At 38.5% G+C, this 27,708-nt stretch overlaps 1 protein-coding gene across 1 annotated transcript in view; it reads right to left on the bottom strand.

Moving 5' to 3' along the window:
• Nucleotides 1–27,708, bottom strand: part of cacna1db (calcium channel, voltage-dependent, L type, alpha 1D subunit, b) — an 88,115-nt gene that overhangs the window by 15,406 nt on the left and 45,001 nt on the right. The window contains 31 exon segments of the mRNA XM_073469576.1: nucleotides 498–600; nucleotides 758–854; nucleotides 1,098–1,225; nucleotides 1,354–1,513; nucleotides 1,627–1,718; nucleotides 1,873–1,938; nucleotides 2,452–2,580; nucleotides 6,649–6,732; nucleotides 7,960–8,070; nucleotides 8,271–8,429; nucleotides 8,821–9,022; nucleotides 9,468–9,538; nucleotides 9,541–9,616; nucleotides 9,760–9,812; nucleotides 9,967–10,074; nucleotides 10,181–10,268; nucleotides 10,442–10,548; nucleotides 11,903–11,962; nucleotides 13,397–13,526; nucleotides 13,666–13,810; nucleotides 14,093–14,153; nucleotides 14,263–14,320; nucleotides 14,468–14,582; nucleotides 14,748–14,868; nucleotides 15,841–16,048; nucleotides 16,781–17,006; nucleotides 17,133–17,293; nucleotides 17,778–17,804; nucleotides 17,982–18,069; nucleotides 27,092–27,261; nucleotides 27,549–27,652. Of these exon segments, the coding sequence (XP_073325677.1) occupies nucleotides 498–600; nucleotides 758–854; nucleotides 1,098–1,225; nucleotides 1,354–1,513; nucleotides 1,627–1,718; nucleotides 1,873–1,938; nucleotides 2,452–2,580; nucleotides 6,649–6,732; nucleotides 7,960–8,070; nucleotides 8,271–8,429; nucleotides 8,821–9,022; nucleotides 9,468–9,538; nucleotides 9,541–9,616; nucleotides 9,760–9,812; nucleotides 9,967–10,074; nucleotides 10,181–10,268; nucleotides 10,442–10,548; nucleotides 11,903–11,962; nucleotides 13,397–13,526; nucleotides 13,666–13,810; nucleotides 14,093–14,153; nucleotides 14,263–14,320; nucleotides 14,468–14,582; nucleotides 14,748–14,868; nucleotides 15,841–16,048; nucleotides 16,781–17,006; nucleotides 17,133–17,293; nucleotides 17,778–17,804; nucleotides 17,982–18,069; nucleotides 27,092–27,261; nucleotides 27,549–27,652 (3,508 nt within the window).

The raw sequence follows: 27,708 nt of genomic DNA, 5'->3' as shown, positions 1-27,708 counted from the left end.
AGAGAAACCAAACGCTTGCTCATTGCAGATTTCTGGAAGCAGCATGTAGCGTAAATGAGAGATAATTGTGTGGACCAGCTCAGAGGAAAATATCTTAATTGATGTCTTGGTAAGTTTGGTTTCATTTTATCGATGCCTTTACCTCAACAGATGAATGTATAACTTGTGTTTAAGTTCATTTGATTTTTAGTTGTTTTGTCCTTGTGTGGAGGCGGACTGCAGTTCAGGGCATTCTTAGGAAAATAGCAGTCTGTGGCCAAATCCAGTCCAATGGCAAAAATATTTTGGGCCCCTGACAAAGCCGAAGTTTTCACTTTCAGAACTGTCTGCACAGAAAGCCTTTCAGCCACGTTTCAGTGGTCCATCTGCATGTCTGATGGAATACATATGTATGCTCATATTTTAAATCAATAAAGCTGTCAACACAGGCTGCATAATGGCTCGTTGCATAACAATACAGCCCTAATTTTTTGCAGATCTCTGAGGCGCAGACTCACCCTCAGTCTTAATCTTGAGAGCAGTGCGGACCAGAGCAAACAAGGTGGCATTAAACATGACAGTCCCATCGCTGTTCAGGGGCATGTTCATCGCCACTAGTCGCTGTAACAGAAATCAATTTACAGATTAACAACGATACAAGTCAGGAATTTATGTGTCAAAAATATATAAAAACTTTCAAAATTCAAGACAACCGTGATCATGCATATTTTTTATTTCTGTATAGGTGCAACTGTGTCATCAAATTGTAGAAACCTACCTTACAGGCCACTCTGTGAGGACAGAGCTTGCCAAAGCCCAGCGGTGGCTGGATCCTCCTCAGCAGTGTCACCACATCAAGGTGCTTAATCCTGCCCCTGACAACAGCATACAGTCAAATATCAGGTTTTATACCAACGAACGCAGATTCATTACCACTGCAGGTCCTGGTAAGTAACAGATAATCAGTTACTGCACTTTAGAGAGCCATCAAGGGTATTATGGCTGTTAAGAAACAATCACCTCATCATCTCTACTGAAAGAACAATTAGTAACAGTACGAAGAATACATCAAGGAGAAGTGTTGATGGTTTTCTCAAAAGTGGTTCCTGACTACTCACTTGGCTTCAGGGTCGTATTCGGACCAGATCCTTTTGAACTCATCCAGGTGATGGGGCCCAAGAATGGACCAATCACGGGTAAGATAGTCGAAGTTATCCATGATGACAGCTACGAATAGGTTGATGATCTAAAACAAGGAAACAAAGCAAAGCAAAGGACTACATTTTAATTCATATTTCATTATATACAGGATCGCTTGAGTCTGTGCTCACACATTTCTAGCAGTGAGTGCACAGTAAAAAGTATGAAGATTACCAGGAAAGCACAGAGCATGTAGAAGCTAATGAAGTAGATAATGGCGAAGCCGCTGCCGCAGGTTCTCTCCTCTCCAGGGTTGTAGTCGGACTCTGAATCACACAGCTTCCCAGGCAGACAGGCCAGCATGATCTCCTGCCAGGCCTCACCTGTGGCACATCTAACACAGAACAAGAAACAACATCAATAACACAGGCGCAGAACAAGGGATTTTTCCACATGTATCTTTGCATGTATGTTGACTTCAAACAACAATTTAAGCCACATGAGCACCTGAAGAGCATCAGGACAGCTTGAGGAAAGGTTTGAAAGTTGTTGTTGCGGTTGATTTGTGTTCCGTCCACCATGGCTATTTTCCCAAACACCTAAAAGCGAACAAAGAAGTGTCATCAAAAGAATCAGCCAGCCTGCTCTCAAATTGTGGATGAGACAACCAAGGCCACACATATCCTGCAGGATGTCTAAAAGGTTCCCCCGTCATATTCTGGTTCAGATTTTCATGGATATACACCATATTACCTGCATTCCGATTACAGCATAGATGAAGAACAGCATTGCTATTAGGAGGGCAACATAGGGAAGAGCCTGGGTGGAAAAGAGGAGAAAAGAAGGAAACAAGTGTGACACACTGTTACCTAACACTGGAACACTCTGCACTCTCTAATTTGACTAATGTGTATTGTCAAACCACAATAACACCACCAGATTGTGCAACCAAACCATGCAACTGGCCCCACCCTGCTTCTTCAGACTTACATTAGCACTACTTAACCTTATCATTTATTTTCAATGAGACTACACAACTGGCATAGCAGAAATGCTGATTTATAAGACATTAACTTGGCTGTAAATTCATAAAACGCTGTGTTATAGGAAATGCCTTAGAGTCTTAGAGGTGAAATAATCCATACACTAGTGAAAATGTGAGAAATTACCTCTTACAGAATGCTACTCTTGAACTGTAGTTAGATTGGGTATAAGTGAGTACTTAGTGAGCAGGTTAGACCTTCCAATTTAAATCTATATGCCAGGTGTAATCTCTTATCTCATCTCAGATTCAAGATGTATATCTACTGGCTGCATATGTTACAGTCTCACCTGAAAGGACTTGATGAAGGTCCACAGCAGTGTCCTGATGCCTTCCCCCCTGCTCAGCAGTTTGACCAATCGCATCACTCTGAACAGGCGGAAGAAGGTGATTGAGATGCGAGCGCTGTCCTCCGTGTTCTGAAGTGGAGGGTGTAGAGAGTGAAGGTGCAACATCAAAACACAGACAGTGAAAAAGCTCTGGACCACTCGTTCATTCATGCTGTCAGTCATACATGCATTCTTTTAATCATCATGTATATATCATATTAGCTAACAAGCAATGTCAAGGTGGATGAAAACTGTTCAGAGGAATTCTTCCCATTTGTGATTTTCCTGCATTTGTGCAATGACAACAACTATTGTGCATGCAGAGTAGCCGTGTCTTAAACACCATGCCATGAACAGACCTGGAGGACGTACACATACAGGACATTTAACTCTGGGTGACTGATTCAAAACAGGCAACAGACAGAATCTGCAGTCCAAAGACAAACAAACCAAAAGATAAACTGTAGTTGACTTTTTTCCATTGAAACAAACATTAAGACTGATCTTTTACTGTCTTGTTACAGTACAACAACACAAGACATTTGTCAAGAAATTTAAACCTAAAAAGGTGGGTTGACTATACGCTGTCGGTAATCTGATTGCAAACACTTGAAAGCTGAAATGAAGAAATGAGACAAAATACCATACAGTGTTATCTGTTCCCCTGTGTCATGCCATGCACCCAGACAGGACAAGGTCTCAACATAAAACGTCAGCTGAACCATGAAGCTGGAGTCAAAATGCAACAAACGTGGATTCAAAACAAGACTTCGACAAACATTGAGAGTTCAATCACATACAATCACACTTATTGAATAAGTGAGACCAGAAGTATCTCAATGGTTTCATCGGTAAGTGAGCAACACAGAGTGACAACAAAAAGATCTTGATGCTTTGACTTTTGGATGATAACAGAAGGGTGAGGGGCTTTAATACAAAAAGGAGGGGCTTCTTCTTACCCCTGGCTCCACTATCACCTTGACGACAGGAATGGCTGCCGACTTGAAACCAAAAGCCTAAGGTTAATCCGAGTAACACAAACCAGCTGTACAGCACCAAACCGCTCACGAGTCAGTGCTGCTGCAAACATCACATATCATCATTACCTTTGATATAATCAACATTACATTAGAAGCTCAGAAGCACCTTTACTCAACAACACAGCGTTATCATTTATGACACAAACAGAAACATCATCAAAAAGCGTGAAGCCTGTCATGCAAAAGCTTTACCACATATTCTCAGCAGTAACATCAGACATGAGTTGCAAGCATTCACAGCTGACGAAACGTTTTCTATATATGCACTATAATGTACTTTAAACACACAATATGTAATTTCTGCCCCAAGGGGATATCTCAATCAAAACATAACAAAAGAGGGGGAGGGCCGGGCCGAGTGGGGGGTTGCTGCTCAGCTGCTCAGAGCCGCCAGCTCTGAAGGATAGAGGCAGTTGCAGAGCCAGACCTTCTGGATGGATAAACCCCACAGTCACATCAGATTCTGTTCTGATTCTGAGCAATTTGCCAATGGGAGGAGATCTCAGAGATTACTCTTTGACTTTCAGGATTAAAAAGTGGATATATCTTACTATGTTTGTCCACCTGACTGCAGCCCCAACCTGCAGGGGTGACTTCCTTTGTTGGGTGTTTGGGGATTTTGTGATGGTGACTGCTGACTGTAAACGTAATGTTGCAGAGAGGAGAGGGGAAAAGAGGAATCTCAGGTGACTGCCGAGTTCATTAAGAGGTTGACCTGGATTCAAACACACAGACACACACACCCTACGTGTGTAGGTATCTAACTTTTTGGGATGAATAAATATGATTATGATCATATGATATGATTCTGCGACCAACCTTGTGGGAGTAGCTATTGTAAAAAATTGCTTTGCTGGTGGTGAACACACCATTAATCAATCACCATTGCTGATGAAAATCTATTTGACGTGGCTCAGACACAAATGTTCACAAACAAGGTAATGAATTTAAATTTACCTCACGTTATGTTTAGTCTTGTTTACCGACTTTCTTCCTCACTCTATGACTCTTTTCCGGGAAGTTATCCCAAACAAGCGATTAAATGAAACGCAAACGCAAATCATTATGTTGAGTGAATTTATGGATTTCTCTGACTTTGAACATTGTTGTTAACATTTGGGATAATGTAAGTACACAACTTAATAAAATATATAATGAAAGGAATGAGTGCTAGCCAATCAGAGGCAAAGTAGGGAGGGTCATAACTTCGCCCCCCTGGGAAAAAAACTTGCCTATAGCACACAGAATAATAACAGAAGTTCCACAATGCTCCATCCCGGGCCCACTCATGCACCAGCGTGGCTTCTCCTACCACTGCTATGCCGATGATACCCAGCTATTTTTGTCATTCCCTCAATCTGATACTCAGGTCGAGGCACACATTGCTCCTCGCCTTGCTGATATCTCAGTGAATGTCAAGGCATCATTTACGGCTCAGCCCAGGTGCTGTGCCGTGAAAGGGTGCCGTCACTGAGACCTGTCCTATCACTACTGACAACACGGCTGTGGTGCCAACTCAAAAGCGGGGAACAAAGACGTGAAAGACAAACATTACAGCTGGTTTCTCCTTTACAGTATCTGTTTAATTGGTCCAGGTGAATGTCACCTCCCATTTGGACTACTGCAACTCCCTCCTTGCAAAAGCCACTTTATCTGCCATCAGACCTCTGTAGCTAATTCATAATGCTGCTGCCCGCCTAATATTCAACCAAGTTTTCTTACAACACTTCTCTGTTGACTACACTAGTAGGCTAATCTGTGCTGCTCACGTCCACTTCAAGACTTACCGATAGGAAATTGGATGCTCTTTCCATCCTCTAAGCCATGATCAGAGGACCCTGTGGTCCCACATCTAGGCTCTTCTCTGATCTGGCTCACTGTTCATTGTACTCCACAGACTACATCTCAACAACCCTTGCCAACATGCTTTTACTTTTTTGTTTAAACACTCACAATTTTGGATGATATCTAGCTCTTTTTCCTATGCGGTATCAATGCACTTGTTGTAAAGCCACTCAAAATAATTAAATGTGGACTACATTAACTTTCTGACTGAAACTAAGGTGCCATATTTGCTGTGATGGTTTATCAAGCACGAGGTGGTTTTATAATGTAAAAACTAATAAGAGTGCTTTCTTGCAAAAGCAGGAAAATTATTTGATATATCCAAATATGTTGGCTGAGCAAGGAAAATATTGTATTTTAAGGAAAAGAAGAAACAAAATGACATTAAAAATATAAGAAATAAATACACTGGTATCATTTAAGTTGCGGAACTGTACAGCACATATTCAGCAAGTACTGACATGTTGGTAGGTTATATTTACCTGATGCTCTAACTCACACAGGTAATATCCAGGCTTTCTGTGTGCCAAAATGTATTTTGTACATTATATCATCTGCAAGAATTTAATCAATGATGGGGTGCAGTGTGTTCTTTACTTCAAACCTTCACTCAAAACAAGACACTGACAGAACAAACAAACATCTTCAATTGGACAAGCCTGCAGCATGTAGTCAGTGTTAACGGCTGCAGCAAACCAGGACACAGAGGGGCCTTGAAGTAGCGGTACAGCATATTTAAAGAAAATACAAGCAAAATTATCACATCCATGATTTTTAGATGATAACTGAGCTGCATGTAATAATGATAACAATTAATAATTAAAAAGACTGGAAGGACAAGGAATTTTGAGGAATCAATAAAAAGTTATAAATAAACGTTGATGTTTGTTTAAATGTATATTTGATAAATGTAATCAACAGATCAATGTACCAATATTGTTGTGTATGCTGTAGTTTTTTTGTTTGTTTTTTTGCACCACAATTGAGTGACAATTTACAGCACCATTAAACATTATTTCTGCTAAGTTAAACAATAATTTAATGTGGAATCAGTGGCATGGTTCTCAAAATAGAGCTGTTGAAGTCAAAATTACATTTAAAAGCTAGTTTCGGCAGGTATTTGTTAAGCAACGTCATCACAATTTTTTAATATCATGAATCGGTGGTTGCTTTAGTTACTGGTGTTGTGAAGAACACAAATTTATACATATTTATACAAGCTGTGATCTCGAACGCAACCTTTGAGGCGTGTATGTGATTAATGACTACTTACATTGATCTCAGTGATGGCAATGTCAACCACGCTACCCACAACAATTAAGGCATCAAACGTGTTCCATGCATCAGCAAAATAGTTCTGCGAGCACAAGCAACAAAGACACACAGAAAAGAAGAGAGAGAGACAACAGAGCAAGAAAGAAAAGGAAGGAGGGGTAAAAAAAAAAAAAAGAAAAGAAGAGAATTATGAAAGATAGAAAGAGGAAAACATCAAAATGTTGTGATTTGATATAAGAGAGTGAGGTTGAAAGTCAAAATTCTTCCTGCCACTGAGTCTGTGAGAAAACTAACTTGTTAAATTTAGAAAAATCATTTAAACTTAGCTATTAAATATTAACTATTTGTAATTGATCTTCTAGTTCAAAAATATTGTTTTTACTCTCACTGGTGCAGTGGCAGGCTGAAAGAAATGGCCACCATAGACCTAAAACTAAACAGTTTCACAAGACCAAATCGTTTTGTAACAGTCGCTAAATGTAATGTATATGTTGACATTTAACACTGTTTAGTTGCAGACGCAGGTTAGGAAATTTTCTCGTCCATCAGCATGTATTTGGTCTATGGTGCTCATCTCCAGTCCAGTTTCAACAGACTTGCTTCATGAAACTGGCTCAAGCCTGACATAACCCAAAATTCAGACAGGAAGGAAGGGAAGGAGGAAAGATGTGAAGGAAGGAAAAAAGGAGAGTGGCTGCAGCACTAAGACAGCAGGGAGAGGGAATGACAGAGTTGTACATACTGACGTCTTTCTACCTGGCTGAGTATGATGTCGACTACACTGCCAATCACCACCAGAGCATCGAAGACGTTCCAGGCGTCCCCGACATAGCCCTGAATGTGGCAGCATGCGCAGCCAGCAGGAGGAGAGGGGGAGGCAGGAGAGGAGGGGGATGCAGGGAAGTATAAGAGGTAGGGAGGTTACGGTGAGTAGTAATGGAGGGTGATGATGAGGAATAAATGGAAGAGGAGTCACAGCCAGTGGGCAATGAGCCCAAGAGGGGAGGTAAGAGGGACAGGAAGAGTGTATGAGGGCTGGGTTAAAAGGAAAAGGGGAGTGTTCTCAGATAAAAACTCAAAAATATTAATCTTTTTAGGGATTAAATATAAAAGAGAACTCTAAACAAGATAACGTAAGGACCTGATGGTGGTTTTGTATATATGTGCATATTATGAGAGGAGAGGAGAGGAGAGGAGAGGAGAGGAGAGGAGAGGAGAGGAGAGGAGAGGAGAGGAGAGGAGAGGAGAGGAGAGGAGAGGAGAGGAGAGGAGAGGAGAGGAGGAGAGGAGAGGAAAGGAGAGGACTTACTCTGGGTTTAAAGGCGATGAGTTTGAGGATCATCTCCACTGTGAAAACCCCAGTGAAGACCATGTTGAGGATGTCCATGGCATAGTTAAACAGATGAGACTGACCATGGTGCTGGAAAGAGACATGCAGACAACTGATCAGAAATGTGAAACAAATTAAATGTATTAAATATTATTAAATAATACAGGCACTGTATCATATTATTATATGATACTTTAATATTAATGGTTATTTATTTATGGTTGGTGAGGAAAGATTGACTTGCTAGTCTAGGTCAATTTTACCTAAAGGACTAAATGAAGAGCACTCACCTGAATGGCCAGACACAGGGTGTTGAGGATGATTAGGACGAACATGACATACTCAAAGCCTGTGGAGTTGACCACATACCAGAACTTGTACTGGTAGGGGTTTTTGGGGATGTAGCGCCGCAGAGGACGAGCTTTCAGAGCATATTCCACACATTGACGCTGCAGTGGTGGTGAGTGTAAGTGGGGGAATGTAGGAAACAGACAAACAGATTCATGAACAGGTGTTTGCACCAATCACAGATACAGTAGATGTTTCATTAGATTTGAGCCCAAATAAACTGCGACTATATCTATTTCTACTATCAGTTATATGAAAGAAAGATGCATCATTATGTAGCCAGATCCATTTAGATAAGATCAACAAATATCCTAGCCCAGCACACATATTCTTCTGCGGAACGCCCACATCATCATTTAAAATGAAGAGATTTTTCCTACTCAATTTAAAATGTTCAATAAAAGCACCAATATCCAATCCAATCCAGTCCACTTTATTTATATAGCACGATTTTAACAATACACTGCAACATTGTCCGCAAAAGCCTCCTACCTGGTTCTTGTCCAGCTCGCAGTTCTTGTACTCCTTCTCCCCCTGCTCTTGAAAGGTGACGATAACGAAACCGACAAAGATGTTCATCATGAAGAAAGCGATGATGATGATGTAGATGATGAAGAAGATGGAGATCTCGATGCGGTAGTTGTAGATTGGACCCATGTTCTCTTTGTTAGAGTCGATTGCTTTGTACAGCAGCCTGCAGAGGGACAAAAAAACACACAAAATAAAGACAATGACCAGAAATGATTCATGTTAACTCAAAGATACAGGGTGTACTTTAAGCAGTATGCATACAAATGCTTCCTCAAGTCCACATTCATGCACACAAAATAGTCTAATTCTAGCCTTAATAGACTTACAGATACAGATACGGATCTGATACGGAGTTTCAATTTCATTTTAACAGTCTTGAACTTTAAAAATATTTTTCTTTTCCTATTATTGCCTTTTCTACACTGTATTGATTTTTAGACACCAAATTGATCTTAATCTGTTTTCTTTTAAAATCTGATGTTTTTGTCACTTCAGTTTTATTTCGCTGCCTATGTGAACCACTTTGTTACATGGCTTTTGAAGTGAAAAGTAAGATTGTTATTATTATTATCATACTGTAAACACCTCCAATGCAAAACAGCACTTACGTGGGCCATCCTTCAAAGGTGGAGACAGTAAAAAGAGCCATCATGGCCATGAGGACGTTGTCAAAGTTGTATAATCACTGTTGTACCAGATCCTCTCCTTCACCATGGGCAGTGCCGCATCCCCGTTGTTGTAGAGAATGTAGGTACCTCTGTGATTTAAAGATTAAATATTATTAAATAAACTACATACACACACACACACACACACACACACACACACACACACATATACAGATGCACTCATTCAGACCAATTTCTAAAGCTGGAAACCATTAAGAATATAAAAACTCACCTGCACTCCTCTGGGCTGGACTTGGCGTCATCAGTGCAGCGATAAAACTTCCCCTTTGTTAGAGAAAAAAAAATGAAATGAGTGAAAGTCAGAGGTGCTCTTAGTTTAAATCCTTCTACTTCTGTAAAACTATTTGTTGTTTTACACTAGAAGAGCCTGTTGATTTGGTTGTGTCCCTAACAGCCTTTATCACACACTTCATTGTACCTTGAAGAGCTGCACTCCAATACAAGCGAACATGAACTGCAGCAGTGTGGTGACGATCATGATGTTGCCGATGGTCCTGATGGCCACAAACACACACTGGACCACATGCTGCAGACGACACAGTTTTACACCATAAGTAGGAATACACAGTACTGTATCATAAGATATAACATATACACACAGATGCATCATGTTGAGTTATTGCTATTCTGACCTTTAGTCCCTTGGCTCTGTTGATGGCCCTGAGCGGACGCAGGACTCTCAAAACACGGAGAATCTTCACCACTGAGATAGCAGAGGACCTAGAGAGGACAGAAAAGTAAAAGAAAAGGACATGTTGTCATAGAGGTGTTCCTTTAAGACTTGTCACTAACAGAGCAAAGAGCAATGTTTATTTATTGTGGCAAAAATACAACATCGTTGATCAATGTTACATTTCAACTAAGACATTGGAAAACAAATAAATCATACGTACTGAATGCCGAAGGAGACCAGAGACACACCAACAACCAGCAGGTCTAAAAGGTTGAAGTAGTTTCTACAGAATGCCCCTTTATGTAGGAACGCTCCAAACGCTGTCATCTGGACAGAGAAGAGACAGAGTTAGAGAAACAGTCAGGACTAAAGACGACACATCTGCCATCACACACATGCAGGAGGACAGCAATGGGACTTAACTTAAATTCCCAGCTGATGGTCCAGCATTAAAATCAGCCTGTTATGTTAATTATGTAATGTAATTATGTTACTTAGAGCAGGCACACACAAAAACAGGTAAGTACTTCAAATATTGTTGCAATAATGGTTTCAATATTTCTAATATGTTTGGCTCAATATTTTAGGTAATATTGACAATGTAAGTCTGGATTGGCTCACAAAAGCATCTTTAAAAACACTTAAAAATATTGTGGTCAGAGACCCATAGCCAGTACTTCTCATACACACACATACACGCCCAAAAATAGACAGATCATAAAGAATGCAAAATGTTCAGACAAGACATAGGGAACATTATCTAAAAGCTACTACACTAATTTCCGGTGCAGGTTAAGCTGGTGAATGTAATATAAACACTTTCCATGAAACAGGTCCTTTAATCTTCTCCTGATCAAATTGTTGGCTTAAGCTATAATACACGAGATTTACCTGATGCAGGCATGCAGCGAGCAAATGGGTAAGGCAAAGGATTTCACTTTAACATCAAAAATAATACAACTGTTTTTGGTTTTTGAGGATTTTTTCAAGCACATTCTTTGGACGTGCATTAGCCAAAACAGACAAGGAAAGGGGTACATCTGTGTGTACGGTATGCAATCAAGCAGTAGGATGTAAAGCTTGATGTTCAAGTTCATCTCTCCACAGTCCAGAACATTTTAGATTTAACAAATATCCTTCTAATTAAAAATCAAAAAAATTTTGTTTAAAAAAATTATTATTGTTGGTGAAAAGTTTCAAAATGCCACCAGAGTCAGAGTGCCAAATCAGCAAAAAAGAGAAAAAACTGTAATATTTGAGAACAAGTAGTTGTACTCTGGAGAGCCACTGGTCCATAAACAGGTCGAGGATGAAAAGGGGAGGTGGGCCGTGATGGAAAAGTGACTGACAGACAAAAAAATAAAAATATCTGACGTAAACGCATGATCTCCATGTTGACGGATTGGCGCCATGATAACAGGACAAGCAGGCGGCCATTTTGAACAAAAAATATAGAGACAAAAAATGAGGGGAAGGAGGACGTGTGCAGCAAGCTTGGAAGTGGTGGGTTGTTGCAGTGGCAGCGCATCGTTTACCTTAATAAGGATCTCAAATGTAAACATACTAGTGAAGACATAGTCTGCATAGCCTAGGATCTGAGGAGGCAATCAGAGTGACATAAGCACGCAGGGTTACTGAAGCTCTACTCAGCACAGCACCACACAGCACAAAGGTCATTTACCTTCAACAGGATCTCAACAGTAAAGATTGCGGTGAAAGCATAGTCAAAATAACCAAGTATCTGCAAGAGGCAATGCACAAGTTCAAGTCATCAAGTCATTCCAGGATATCAGCACAGTCAGATACAGTAAATTGATACAGTAAGAGTCAAAACACATGAACAATGACTACAGGTAGGGATCGACCGATATGACTGTATCATACCAATTATCAGTTATCAAGGAGATTGATAACCAATATTTGGAACCAAAATACATTTGCAAAAAAAATGAAAATCTTAGAAACTTTTGAATAATCAGCGATGAAATTTAGCTAAATATATTATACTCAAACACTCTACTGTACAATTTAAATAACAAAATAAAACTAAGCACAATTTTGAGGTACTTGTACTTTACTTGAGTATGTCCATTTTCTGCTACTTTACACTTCCACCCCATAACATTTTGCAGGCAATTATTTATTATAATTAGTTATTAGTTACTTTACAGAGTCAGATCATTAACTTACTTTATTGGCAATCAAAAAAACACAAATAAACAAACAAACAAAAACACTGATTCCGATAATGGACAAATCATAAAGCCAGCATCGAAAAAATGCTGAATATTGGATCTGATAATGGGCCAGGCTGATAATCGGTCGATCCCTAACTTCTAGCACATTAACGCTGTATGAGGCAAGATTTTGATATAAGAACAGTGTTATCAGTGTAACAAAGAAAATAGTTTGTAATTCATAAATTAAGAGCAGCAAGTCTTCTGAGAAAAAGGATTTAAAATTTAAAAGTGAAATAAAACCCTCCTAAATCTCTTTCCCATCACTGAGCAATAACTGAATCCTAGCTAGAAAAGTTCAATCTTTTGTCCACAGTTAGCGCCTCAATTGTGTTGTCAGTAGTTTGCTATTGTATTCTATCATTTCTAGGTAAAAAATTCATCCTTAAAAGGCATTTTAAAATACAGTATCAAGTGCTAAAGTAAGTAAGCAAGTAGGAGAGCATGTGTGTGAGTTTAAGGAAAAAAAATCCACCCAAAACAACTACAGTTGGTCCCACATATTAGTAAATATTCTTAACTTCGCAGCATAAAAATGCTGCCCGTGTACTGTGTGTTTCTATGTAACTGTGGTAGGTAATTGTGTGTTATTTGATTGTCATTAGCCAAATCATGTTTTTCCACAGGCCTTTTCACAGCACACATTTGGACTTGTCTAATTACATTTATGATGGCTCTGTTCTGTTCACATGTTCCAGTAAGTCATGACAGTGTGAAAGATGAAAAATACCAAGACCCTGAAACTGAATTAATTAAATGGAATTCAGCCATAATTTTTTTATTTTTTTTTTTACACCTTTTTGCCTACTATGACATGTCAAAATGTCTTCGAAAGCCTTCAAAAGACTAATGAGCTACGGTGAGACGAATCAACCCTCCAAAAACGATTCTTGCCTTTAAGGACAGTTAAAGTCTACAGTCCCGGGGGGGTTACGTACAATATTGCGAGCAGAGAAGTTGCGTATTGGGTCCTCAGCAGCCAGAGAGACAGAGCTGAGCATGATGAAGACTAGGATGAGGTTGGTGAAGATCTGATGGTTGATCAGCTTATGGCAGAATACACGAATCCTGCGGCAGAAAATAACACAAAGAAGAAGAGATTAAGACAGAAAGAGGAAAGAAAAGTACAGTGAAACTAAGCACACAGACTGGTTCCTGTGCCTCAATACTGATATCATTGAACAACATGAGACTGTCTGAGACTCACGGGTTGGTGCTGCTGAAGATGAAGAAGGCGCTGCCCAGTGGGATGGGCGGAATCTTCTCTTTGATGGTGAGTTCAGACAGCCTCTGAGGACGGGGTCCTAACGGGACTTCTGGGAGCTCTTCATTATTGTCTTCATCATCACACACTAAGAGACAGTAGGTGGTGATGATTAACATTCATGTCTACTGTGAAATGTACTGATTTGTCTTTGAATTTAGTTTTAATGGTCTGTCAAGTTTATCGTAATACCTTGCTGAATCATACATAATTTCTTCTACATAATCGCTCTGACTGATCTCATCTAATGGATGGTGATAGTATTACATCTGCATAATTACTGATATGTTTATATCTCTTTAATGTACAGCAGATATTGAGCGCCATAACAATGTGTGCAGCAAATGGATTATTTCTTCCTCACTTTTACCTGGAGAGTCGAGGGCAGGGTACAACTCTTTGTCTTCCTCCAGCAAGGTCTCTGTTGGCACCTACACACAGGGATCGGGTTTAGCATTATAAAAATCAGACAGACGGCTGCGATTTGTTACGTTCCGTTAATAATAAAAGTTAATTTATGATTTATTTAAAATCTCTTACCTTGGTCTCGCCGTCCTTGTTCTCCATTATTTCAACTCTCTTTTCTGTGCCGGCATCCCTGATAAAGACATTAAACAGGAAGTAACCAACAAGGCAGAAGGCTATTTCCTTCTGCCAACAGAAAGTGCTCGTGACAAATGTGACAAAAGTCTACAAAAACAATTAAACAATAAAATGTGTAATGTTGAGTTGTGCTAAGCTGTACTTGGCACTATTCTTCCTCTTCTTGGCCTCTTCCTCCTCCTTCTGTGCTGTGTTGAGGCTCTCAGCGTCTGCCAGGTTGTCAACAGCAATGGCCAAGAAGACGTTTAGCAGGATGTCTGGTCATGTGATTAAAGGGGAAAACACTGACCAATAAAAAAACCCAACTGGCTCTATATTAAAACCAAGCAAGTCTGAAAATGTGGATTTTTCTTTGTCTGTGAACCATGTAAGACAAGTGTGTGAGCATGTGTGTGTGTTTGTGTTTGTGGCCAGTAGGATACAGTTTCCACAGATGAAGAGGATGATGAAGTAAATGCAGACCACCATTCCAGAGGAGGCTGGACCGCCGTACGCCATGATGCCGTCATACATCACTGTATTCCAGTCTTCTCCTGTCAAGATCTGGCAAACACAATACACAGTGGAAGCCACTTCAATCATTTAACCTACGACTGACAAGATTGATGTGATCACAAATAATCTTACATAAAAGACTAATTATGTTAACACTTCATGTTAGGGTCCTCGTATTGGGTGTAGTAAATAGGTACTAAGGCCCTTATCAATGTGTTTGTAATGTCATAAACAATAATAAGAAACTCATATGGCTTTCATTAACATTCTTAAGAAGTCTGTAAACGGTAACCACGTTTCTTATAATGTCTTCTAATCACACAATAAACATGTTTATGATGCTTTTATTAACACTGATATAGTCTCATTGATACATTATAATGTCATCTGCATCTTGTCAGGATCTGCATTAAATGGTATTAACACTTACTAAAACAGCCTTAATATAAAGTGTTATCCTATTTTTTACTATTAATGTGTATCGTCATACAATAATTTCCTGAAGAAGCAACTTTGCATTTGTTGAGATCAGTGACATGACCGAATCAAAGTGCATTTATCAATCAACACACCCTCAGATTTAAACTCCACTCCGCTCTTTTGCTGTTTGTGCTGCTGCACATACATGAACCAAAATAGTCAGTACGCTTGGAGACACCCTAGACGCTAGATGTTGCACGATTCAAAGAGGACCCAGTGATTTCTTGGTCAGATGGTTGAAATGTGCGGTTTTAAAACCTCACAGCCTGCACTGTGTTGTTGAGTAGAACTGTTGATGTTGTTGCCATAAAAAAATACAAAACTTGGTTTGTACAGAGGTCTGTGTAATCACTTTTATGATTAAGTGTTTATAGAATTATTAGAAGATTTGAAAATTCAATAGATTACATTTTTAAAATTCCCAAATAATGATCTACTTTTATTTACTTACTGAACAGAGATTTTGATTATTATTTTGTATGTCGAATTAGTTTAGGCCTTTTTTTGTTCTGTATCCAAATTATGTGAATAAAACCTCACCTGGAACACAGTGAGCAGGGCCTGAGGGAAGTTATCAAACGTGCTCCTTTTGGTCACAGTCTCGTCAAAGTTAAACTTGCCCCCAAAAAGCTGCATGCCCAGCAGGGAGAAGATAATGATGAAGAGGAAGAGCAGCAGCAACAGGGAGGCAATGGACTTCATGGAGTTGAGCAGAGAGGCCACCAGGTTACTAAGAGACGCCCAATGACTGGAGAGGAAAATAATTAAAGCAAGTGAACACCGCATGCCTAACACACACACAACTATGAAGGTAATGAGGGGCAAATATGGAAATTATAATACTAGTTGGACAAGACATGAAGCCTGTATTCAGCACAGGCAACCTCAGCCGTTATTTAGTTTGTTTGTTATTATTTCTCAGACAGCACCTTTATTAGATATCACCAGTACCACTAAAACTCAGGGTGCCCCTCAGCTAGCTGTTCGAACTGTGACAGTGACAGCAGCCCCTTGATGATAAAATAATATCACAGACATCTAAATCTGTGCTACATTACTTTTAGACATCCAATAAAGAAACAGGTACACACAACTTGCTGACACATGATATAAACTCTTCTACAAAGTACAATGGGGAGGTTTTCTGGATTGGATAATAGGGTGTGCGTTGTGTCAGTCAGAGACCGGACTTCTAATGTAACATAGTTTTGTTTTTGAAAATTATTTGTGCTTTTTTAACAACAGCAGATTTCAATAGTGTCCCTTCCCTATCAATAAGCCTACATGTATATGTTTTATCTTCTCGATGAAGTATTTCTATTGATAGCAAAGGATGCAACTTTTGGGTGAGTTTTGCTACGGTCATGGCTTGCTTACTGCATGTCTTAATAGTGCTAAAAACTCGAAAACCAATGCCTATCCAATCTAATCAAAACATGTTTTTCCTACATGACATGACACATGACTTTCTATTGCTCACCGTGTGACCTTGAAGATCCTAAGGAGTCGTACGCAGCGGAAAACAGAGATGCCCAGCGGAGACATGATGGCCAGCTCCACCAGGATGGTCTCTATGATGCCTCCACACACCACGAAGCAGTCAAAGCGATTAAACAGAGACACAAAGTAGGCCTGCAGCCCCAAACTGTACATCTTCACAAGCATCTCCAAGGTGAACATCGCCAGCAGAACTTTGTTGGCTGCATCTGGAGAGCAGAGGACTTACTTTAGGAACAAGTTATCAAAAATCTCAAAGTTGAACAAAGTAAAAAATGTTGAAATGACCTGAATGTTTTACAACCAAAGGGAACATAATAGAGCTAAATAGATACCCTGTACTTCAGTCAGCCAGTCTGGCTGGTTGTAGTGCTCGGAGGCGATGGTGAGTGTGTTGAGGAACACCAAGATGATGACCAGCCAGTAAAACGTCACTGATTTCACGGCTGCGCGACACTTTCTCCGACAGAAACGGTTCCAGCGTCGCCACTGACGACTGACAAACAAATAAATCCACTTTAGAATCAATAGTCAGGATCAAACAGCTGTGTTCAGAAGAATTAAGTTCATGTAAGATATGATGAGCGACAATGAAAACAATGGACAATGGAAAATAGTATAGAAGTTTTGGAATTAACTCCTCTGACTTTGTACTTCATGTATGTATTTGATTATAACATTTTATTTCTCACATATACAGTTACACATGTGGTGACATAAAATGAAAACAATATCAATATGATGAGGTGAGGTGAGGTGAGTTAACAGGGGAATAAACACAATGATAAAACTGTAGCGAGATCAGGAAAAATAAACAAAACATTACAGAAATTGGATCAACTAAAACAAATTGGATAAACACATTAGGTATCCGGTCAAAGTCAAACACGAGGTAAGAATGAACCATGCAAGATAAATTTAATGGAAATGAATGAAGAAGGCAACAACCATGCAGTGTCATACAGCGCTAAGGTACTAACCTGCACTTTGACTTAGTAATTTTTTGACTGGGGAGAATAAAAGATGAGGCAACTTTAAATAAAGAGCAGCAACATTTGTACTCTGTGTCACAGTCTGAATATGTAAAACAGCCACTGTGTCCGTCAACTGTCCTCCATCAGGTCTATCATAGGAGGTCAACCTCTTTTATCAGATTATCATAATAATAATACTGTCACACTCACCACAGGGGTCCACAGCAGGGTGATTTGTCCTCCACTCCAGTGTGATTATCTGTGTTCACTGACTCGGTCTCACTCGTGGGTATGCTCGCTGTAGTGTCATACACACATATACACACACACACACACACACACAAAAGTTAACAGAGAGGTTTAGGACATCAAAATTGTGTCTTGATGGAAAAAGGTTTCCCCATTTAATTTTACATTATAATGCATTTTGCTATTGACACACATGCATTTTTGGTTTGGCTTGGTTCCAGGGTGATGAAATGTGTTTTAAGTCGAATGTCAGAAATAATTCTGTAATCTGCTGTATAGAGAATCACGCATAAGACTGAAACTATTGCAGGATGATTACAACCTTTAAGTTTACAAAAAGCTCATATTTTTAGATTTTAGCCATTTATTAAAGAAATGAGTCTCCAATTGTACCTTTTCAGCTCTAGTGTCAGCAGAAATTTTTGTTTTCTTTCATGTGTCACATAACTTATAGGCCAAGCCAAACCGTCAGAAAACAAACACAAGAAATGCAGGTGTAAATAGAAAATGCTGGGGTGACTCCTTCTCAGAGTTTAATATTAATGAAAGGAAATTCTGCCAGGTTTTTCCTTAAGTACAGTACATTTTGGGTCTCAAACACTGATTATATCCAATTTGTGATGGACCCCTGGATCTCTGAGTTGCACCATGTGAAACCAACCGTCCTGTTTTGTGAGCACTGCAAAATGATGACTTTGAAGGTTTCTGCATAGATCAAGTCACGGTGGGTACATGCTGCCAGACCTGAGTCAAATTGGACTTTGTCAATAATGCTTATAATTTTTTTTACTCATTTATCAATTGGAAACACAAACAGATTACACTTGTGTTGATCTTTTTCAAAACTGATTACACTGAACATTTGACCAAACTATTTGGTCTAGGTCTGTATGCTCCAACAAGTATTAGTTACAAAGTCAGAGGATTACAACATACAGTATATTGGAAATCATATATAGTACATGCATAAAATATTGTCTTTACAATTGTAAAATGACAGGAATACAAAATGATTATGATTAGATGAGGGATATGAACACAAATACTGAGATTAACTGAAAACACTTGTAAACACTTGAAAACACATGTATTTGTATACATTACTATACATTACAAGGCATGTCAGGATGTAATATTATATAATATAATATTTTAATATAATAAACACAAGTACATTTTGCAGGGGAAAAAAAATCCTGGTCAAAACGTCAAGTAAAAAATTTCTTGTGGCAAAGAACAGACCAGAAATTCACACAGACTTGCGTGATTTACTTTAGACTTTGTCACACTAAAATGTATTATTAATCTTGATACTAGGCCTTCTATTTATGAATAGTAACAGTAGTGTGCATTAAAATTAAATCAAAGAAAATGTTTTGAATTCAAAGTCACATATGCCATGACTTTAGTTGCTTTCTGATAAGATGTTGCTTGTCGGTAAACATCAGCCTTTCATCTGCTCTACAGTACAAAGTGTTGATTCATTTCACACACACTATTTTTTTGTTGGGGAACAATGTGATGCAAAGGAGTTCAGAGATGATGGATGATAAGGTGTACATGTGCGTGTTTGATGAAATTAATTTGCTTAGATATGGAAACAACAACACAGGGCATGCAAACACAAAAGCAAAAATAAAAGCGGAGGCAAAGCACATGCAGGCTACAGAGGAAACCTCCAGGACAAAGATGAACTCTTCGCATGAATGTGTGCAAACACACACACACACACACACACACACACACACTCCCAGACACTCATGCACACACAAACACATTTACCCTGTGTCTCTGTGGACTGGGTGAACCAGCCAAACTTCCCTTTCTTCTTCTCAGTGAGGTCAGCCAGCGTGACCCCTTGGTGTTACCAACATGCAGTTCACACAGCCAGACAGCAGAGGAAGCAGTGAGTCAGTACACAGCAGAACAACGTACGGCAAGAGACAGCTGCAATACCAACTACAGTACAGACACAGTTACGATGTCCAGTTCACTGTCATTTAACAGAGGATATCTGCTAACTACAGCATGATATAGGCATGTAGTAGATAAAAATAATAAATGATATATTGGCCTGGACGATATGTTTTAGCTTATGGCAGATATACCAGTACTGGCATTTTTGTTAGTCGACAAAGAAATTGCTGCACAGAAATGCCATTCAAATGTCTGAGGTAGTTTTGAGAAAGTGTCATCCTTAGTTTGTCCACCAGAGATCATTGACTGTAAAACGTCCTGCTTAATACACATACATCTTGGTCATAATTCTTCTTAATTCATAAAAATGATCCAAACTCAATTCTTAACAATAGCAGTCTGAAAAATCCTTAACTCGTCTTGGCTTTATTTTAAGTTTATGATTTCTGGACAAAGTAACTATTAATACAGTATTAAGAGGAAAGGGTTAGCAACAAACACAACTTAAGTAAGAAAACAGAAGATAAAAGGCAGAGAACTGTTGGCAGGAAGAGAGGAAGATATGAAGAAACGAAAGGAAGAAAAAGGAGACAGAGGGGAAAAAAACTAATGTTAGCAGCAATCTACAGACAGTTTTTACAAGGCACACAGACACTGCAAGGAATCAAGGAGAGAAAGTTAGTGTGTTGTACCGGGTATCTAGTCTAATACAGCAGAGGTTAAAGCAGGGTGATTACTGACTGCACTGTGAAAGGTTTTAAGGCACTGTAGCAGTATTAAGAAGAGAGGCAAGGCTGCAAGACTTATTCGCACACTTTTAATATAACTAAGGCTTACAAACAGACACATTCTTTCAAAGTAGTAGATGGATTTCAAATGATTTACAACCACATTTCAGTCCCCATACAATCAAATGGATTCTGGTCTGGATATTATCATTAATTAAACTTCAAGACTTCAGTTCAAGCATTCATTTATTTATATCATTTATATATTTTATGGATTCTGTACCACAAATACATTTCATCATATCAAAGACGGGGGGACTGGTTGGCATTCTGTCACTGGGCAAATAGACAAAGGCATTCACACTCCATTCAAATCCACACACCTGACTTCATCCTAATCTTTGGTCACTAAAGGACAGAAACCCAAGCAGGCCTGGGTCTGGGGGAAAAAGCATATTTGCACACACACCAACCTCGCTTGGAGGTGACACCATATTTTTAAACCAATTATCAAAAATTACGAAATAGAAATGGCAGATATAAAGAAATGAAAGATGGTAACAAAGCTGATTATGTTTACTGTTTTAAGTAATGTTTTTTGGTAGGAACAATATTCAAAATGCTGTCTAATAATAACTACTTAATTCATCAGATAAACATATCAGTGTGATGGAGAGGGATGGACTGTATCCAATTTGCATAATTTGTTTTCTCTGGCTTGAAGTCACGTCAAAGTGATATACAGATATTCATTGCCTTAACAGTTGTGAAGCTGTCAGGACAGACAGAAACAGCGAGCAACAATGATGAAGACAGCCCTGCTGAGCATCCTGGCTGCCTCAGGAAAGTACAATTTCAATTATTAAGGCTGCTGTATACTAAAGTGCATTGTTTACTGATCTATACAAAGAAAAGAGGATTGTATGATGTGTTTTTTAACCATTTCACGGAGCCGAGCTGTTCATAGTTTTTAAAACAGTTACACTTGAGGGCGAGGTATGACCAGGGATAGGCTGTAAAACAATACATCTCACCATATTCAAATGTTCTCCATTACTAATATTGCAAAGGTAAAATTTCACATAACACACAATCCTCTACAACACCACTATTTTAATACAAAATGTAATTAATATGCATGCTTTTTACTACAGTGCTGTGCACGGTCTTCTCTCATGTTCAACGTCAGTACCATTTGGTTTATGATCTAAAGAACATGACCGAAGCACTGAAATACTGCAGAGAACAATACACAGACCTGGCTACGATAGAAAACATGGAGGATGTGAAGGCTGTGAACGACTTGGTCCTGTTACGTAGGATTCGCCTCTCTGGGGTAAATTCTCCATCCATTTCCATAATGTGTTTGTCTTTCATATCAAAGCCATTTTTGACGATTATATGAGAGATGGGTGACAGGAAATGTAAATGTTTTACTCCTTCATTATGTGTACTGCATTATGTAAACTGCACTGCTGCACTCTTCTGCACTCACAGAGTGCACCTAAAGGGCAGTCCTGACAATGACTGTTTTAGTAAATCAGGCTGCAACTGGAAGAAAACTCTCACTAAATATAGCTCTTTGGGTTTGTGGGACTTAAGCTATAGCAGAAAGTAATACTAATACACACTAAAACATACAAATTATAAGGCTTAGGCACACCACCCCAGTCGAATAAATCAAAAATCAACGGGGAGAGAACAAAACTAAGTGACTTTTCCTTGATCGAATGGTTGCAGTTGATCCTCAGTGAACTACTTTAGCAAGTTTTGTCTTTAGGCCTTTTGGGTGCTGTTTATTTATTATCTGCTCTAAATTTTCAACTTTTTTGTACACAGATCTGGTAATAATGGTAAAAAAAAAATGTTTTAAAAAGACCTGAAACCAGATAGATAGGTTTGAAAGTATCCAACCTCCAAGTATTTCATAATAATTGATTATTAAGAATATATTTGATGTATAGATTACTGTTGGGATGTAAAGACAATTTCAACAAATATAACAAAAAATGCTTCTAAAATACATCACCTACCCTCGCTTTAATCTTATATATCACAACGGCAAAATGTAACATTTGCAAACACAAGATTTAAAAATGGGATCAATCCCACAAACCACCACCAATAAACAGTAACTAATATCAACTTTGCACACTGCAGTTTTCTCAGTTCATTTTCTTATGCTGATTAAAATGATATCATATGTATTATGGCTAAAAAAAAATTAAAAAAATATTGCTTTCAGCCTCTCTTGATAGGGCTGTATGATGATATAAACAGCTGGAGATGGTCACTGACAGATGGAAAATTCTACAAAGATGGGGAGAGAGAGTACAGGAATTGGTATCCTGGAAACCCAAAAAATAAAGGAGGTGTCGAACACTGCGTACAGACAGGTTCACTTGGACAATGGAGCACTACAACCTGTAAAAAAGAAAACTTAGCAGTCTGCTTTCATGCCAGAGGTGAGAAATCTCCTACTTCTTATGTAGCTTGAATGTAAAGTTTCTGTTCTAGTTTATAGCAGTTTCTCTCACTAACTTATCCACGTGTCATCTCTTTTTCTCTTTGACATTTTAGTATATTGTTTTATCTTGCCGTGTCACTGATAACACTGATACCTATCACCATCTCTTCGCTAATTTTTGTAGATTTAGCTAACACCAGACCTATTTGATTTGCTCAGCCAATTTGAGATATGGGTGGTGTTACAGAGATCTACTGTAGGTTTCAACTTTATGCTCAGACTTAATATAAGAAACATAATAAAAAAGGTTTATAGGGTGTTGAATAAATCTAAGGAAGATATTTGTAAATACAAAAGCAAAAATATGTGTACTATCTATGAATGCGTGGATTCTAAGGACACTTTTATGTGTTACATGTAATAAGAACACAACAAAATACTCTTAGTAACATTTCATGTGATAACAATGTTTTAAATAATAACTTTAACAAATGGATGAATTTATTGATCTGGTTCTTCATATCTTAATGGATTTGTCATTGCACAAATACTGCCACCGATGAGGGCTGGATGGCAAACTAATGTATATGTATGGTGTTTCAACACAACATTTCACCTGTCTTTATTCAGGGCAAAATAAAAAATTGGTCCTGATTAACACCACCATGACGTGGACTGTGGCTCAAAACCACTGCAGAAGGTACTACACCGACCTGGCCAGTGTGAGGAATGAGGCAGAAAACAACCAGATAACAAATCTGATTAGTAAAGGACAAAGAGTCTGGATCGGTCTTTTCAGAGACACCTGGAAGTGGTCAGATGGAAGTAGCTCCTCATTTAGGTTCTGGGCATACAACCAACCTGATAACCACTACAAAAATGAGACTTGTGTATCAGCAGACCTGAACGACTCCGGCAAATGGGCGGACGTAAAGTGCAATCAGGAGACAGCATTTGTTTGTCACAAGGGTGAGTGTTAATAGAATGATTCCATTATTAGATGTAGATTTAGGTTATTCTCCAGACATCTGTATGTCAAATTTTATTGTACTTATTGTATGAATTCTTGAGTAATGTGTGACACAGTGACTTTGACCTCTAACCTTTGGCCACCAAATTTCAATCAGTTCGTCCTTGAGTCATAGTGGACATTTGTACCAAATTTCAATGCGTGATAATGTGTGGCAATGAGATATGCATTCACAAGAATGGGGCCTCCGTCCATGCTGTAGCTGTCGCTGGCACAGAGGCATAAAATTGCCTAAAAACCACAAATGAGGGGAAAAATTACATCCAGATATATACATTTAGGGACCAAAAATAATGTTTTAACATCCATCATGTTGACAATGTTCATGAGATTATTTGGAGCATTAACATTAGCATCAGTATTAGCAATCAACCATGTTAGGTCGGCCTCATTAATGCAAGAGTGCAGAGATTAAAAACCAACAGTAAAATAGACGGATTCAAGGTGCACAGTATAACTAAGTTAAGGTTTGATTACACCATTTAACCACCACATTTGGTCTTTCATTATTCAATGTGTTGAAATCTGAAAGAATGGATATTATTATATTGTAACTGACAATGCTTGCTTGTCTTTTTGTGTGTTTATGTTGTTGTTTTACAAAAGTCTTTCCCAGTACAACGCAAAAGATAAGAGTGAGGTTGGTGAGAAAGGACTCTTCTCTGGATTTGAATGACCCTGTTGTGATGGAAGAACTCTTAAAGAAGGTAAATCACATCTTTGAAAATGTATATAGAAAAAGAAAACAAAATGATTTATACTGTATAATAAAGCTCACACGCAGTGTAAGACTTTTATGTCACGATCATTAAAAATGGGCTTTTAAGACTATCAAATCGGATATGAGCAAGTGAGACAAATTCAGTTGAATATAAAAATACAAATACCTAAAATAGAGCTTCCAGGAAGGGAAACTGAGAAAGGATGTAGGATTCGTTCAAGTGTGTCAAGTGAGAGATCGTCTCTGAGGGAAGTTCTAGAAAGTAAAATCTTTTTTGTATCTCAGCTCGAACAGAGGATGAAAGATGAAGGAATGACTGAGGACATCAAACTGAGCTGGATGAAGCATTCGGATGGAAAGGTCTTCCACAAGGCAGGAGAGGAGACAACGAAGGAGAAATGCGCTTACAAAAACAACGAGCTTAAGTGTTAAGCAGTGAATTTTGTCCATCTACTGTCGTACAAGATTTGTTTCATTTGTCCTTAAAATGAGCAATGTTTTGTTTAAAAATATTCTACTGTTGTCTGCCTATAATTTGCATTTATAAGTTGTACAAATAATTATCATATGTTTTGAATATTGTTTTATGCTGTTTTTAGATTAAAATTAAACAACTTGTGTGAAATTTTGCATCACCCTGGTTCAGATCAGAGATTGGTTGTCCTATTGATTGGCTGCCAAACGTCAGGAAGGCGGGTCTTATCTAATATGAGCCTGTCAGGGTCCGATGCCAAAGAGAGAGGAATGAGGAAGAGAGAGGTGGAAGGAAACATAAAAGTGTGACGGACGACAAATAACAACTCCTGCATCTCCTACATTATCAATTAATATATTTTTAATTCATTAAATGGTCTGAGAAAAGTTTAAAGAGGTATACTGTGAGAAAAGATTTCAGAATTATTCTCAATAATTTGTATATTCAAAACAAGCCAACAAACAATTCAGCAAGAAGTATAAAGAATGGTTGATGTGTAACTACTGCAGACACAAGAAATTAAGCAATTCCTTATACTTAAGTTTCTATTTTATATTTTTATTGTTACATATTTTTGTTCTTATATACTTTCAATTGTCTATTTTATGTTTTTCTTATAATTTTTCTATGCTGTGACATTTCTATTCTAGAAGGGGCAACTGTAATGTAACCCAATATACAATAGAATTTGCAATAAAATATACAATAAATATACAACAACAGTCTACACAAGATGTTTCTTAAATTATGAGTAGTAGTAATAGTAGTAGTCGTAGCAGTAGACGTAGCAGTAGAAGTATTCTTATTATTAACAATGGTACTTAACATTATTGTAATTTCACAAAACATTTTGTCCAATATTTTTTTAATGACACTAATTTGGTAGAATTCAGTACCCTAGACAAGTAATTGTACACGGTATGATGGCTGTCAAATTTCATTCCATGGTAACAGTGGAACCAAAATACTTGTACAACCCTAATTTGAACAGATGATCATGAGTATCTACGTGTGTAATACATTGAGGTTACTGTATTTGTATGTGAAATATTTATAACTAAGCGACACTGCAGCACATTGTGACTAATATACAAATGATGTTAACAAACAGAAGATGTGCATGGATTTAAATAATTCTATCCTTGACTTATCTAATGGCAGCAGTGTCACTGTAAAATAGCAGAAAAATACAAGGTATGAACACATCTTAAGAGGCAGATGGTGAATGTCTCCATATGGTTCGGTGTGTTCTGAAATAATTCAGTCGTGTATATACAGTGTGTTGATTCCTGGAGAAAGACAGATTTCATTGAATACTGAATGCACTGTTGTGAGGTGATGTTTGTGTGTAGTTTGTGTGTTGTGTGTTTGTCAGCATGTCAATTCTACATTTCGGTCAACATCTAATTGTGGGAAAAAAAGGTCATGTAAAATGATTATGTATCAGTGTCTTTCTTAACAGTGACACAGCTGAGCCAGGGCAACTTTCTCCAGATACATAAAACATTTCCTTTATGAAAAGCCAAAGCATCAGTGAGCTTGTCAGAGTGGACGACAGATAGAAGAGCAATGGTTTGCCCTCCTCCCTGCCTCCTTTCGCTGTCAATCGGGCAAGGATATGTGCAAAATTATTAAAGGCAGAAGAACATAAGGCTTGGTAACTCACAGTTTTGTTTGCATTCTTCATTAAACAAGTACAGAGGGACAAAATGAATTAAACCCAGGTAACTCACGGTTACGCTTGCCCTCCTCATCTCCCTCCTCTTCATTCTCGGGGTCAATGTCCTCGGCCTGGGTGATCCAGTCCAGGTAGCCCTTCAGGTCTTCCTCTAACTGCTGTTTCTCACGTAGTTTCTGGAAATCTCCGCGAGCCTTGGCCTTCTCTCGCTCTTTGGAAAACTCCCTGGACAGGATAAGGTATAAGTCAGATAGAACTGTAGAGGATCAGTAAAAACAGATAAACATTCAACCTATCAATTTTCTACATCTGCTTATCCTGGTATAAGGATATATACTTATTTTAATATCCTTGGTGTCTGATAAGGTGTTTGGTGGAGTTTAGCACATCAAAACCAGTAATAAAAAATCATCAGTTATAGAAAAGGAAAAAAAGGCATACTTGCAAAAAGAAAAAAAAAGGAAAGACAAAAAAAACTTCAAAAAACAAACACAAGCACACACAAAACCTACCCGCTCAACACACCCAAAACCAAATTGAGAACAAAGAAGGATCCAAAGATGACCAGACTGACAAAGTAGACCCATGGCAGCTCAAAGCCCATTGCATCGTTCATCTAATAGAAACACAAGCAGAGAGGGAGAAGAGAGGATTACACATGTCATTACACCT

Source organism: Pagrus major, chromosome 7 (genome assembly GCF_040436345.1).
Source record: "Pagrus major chromosome 7, Pma_NU_1.0".
NCBI classification, from domain to species: Eukaryota; Metazoa; Chordata; class Actinopteri; order Spariformes; family Sparidae; genus Pagrus; species Pagrus major.
This window is presented reverse-complemented; position numbering and strand designations above follow the sequence as displayed.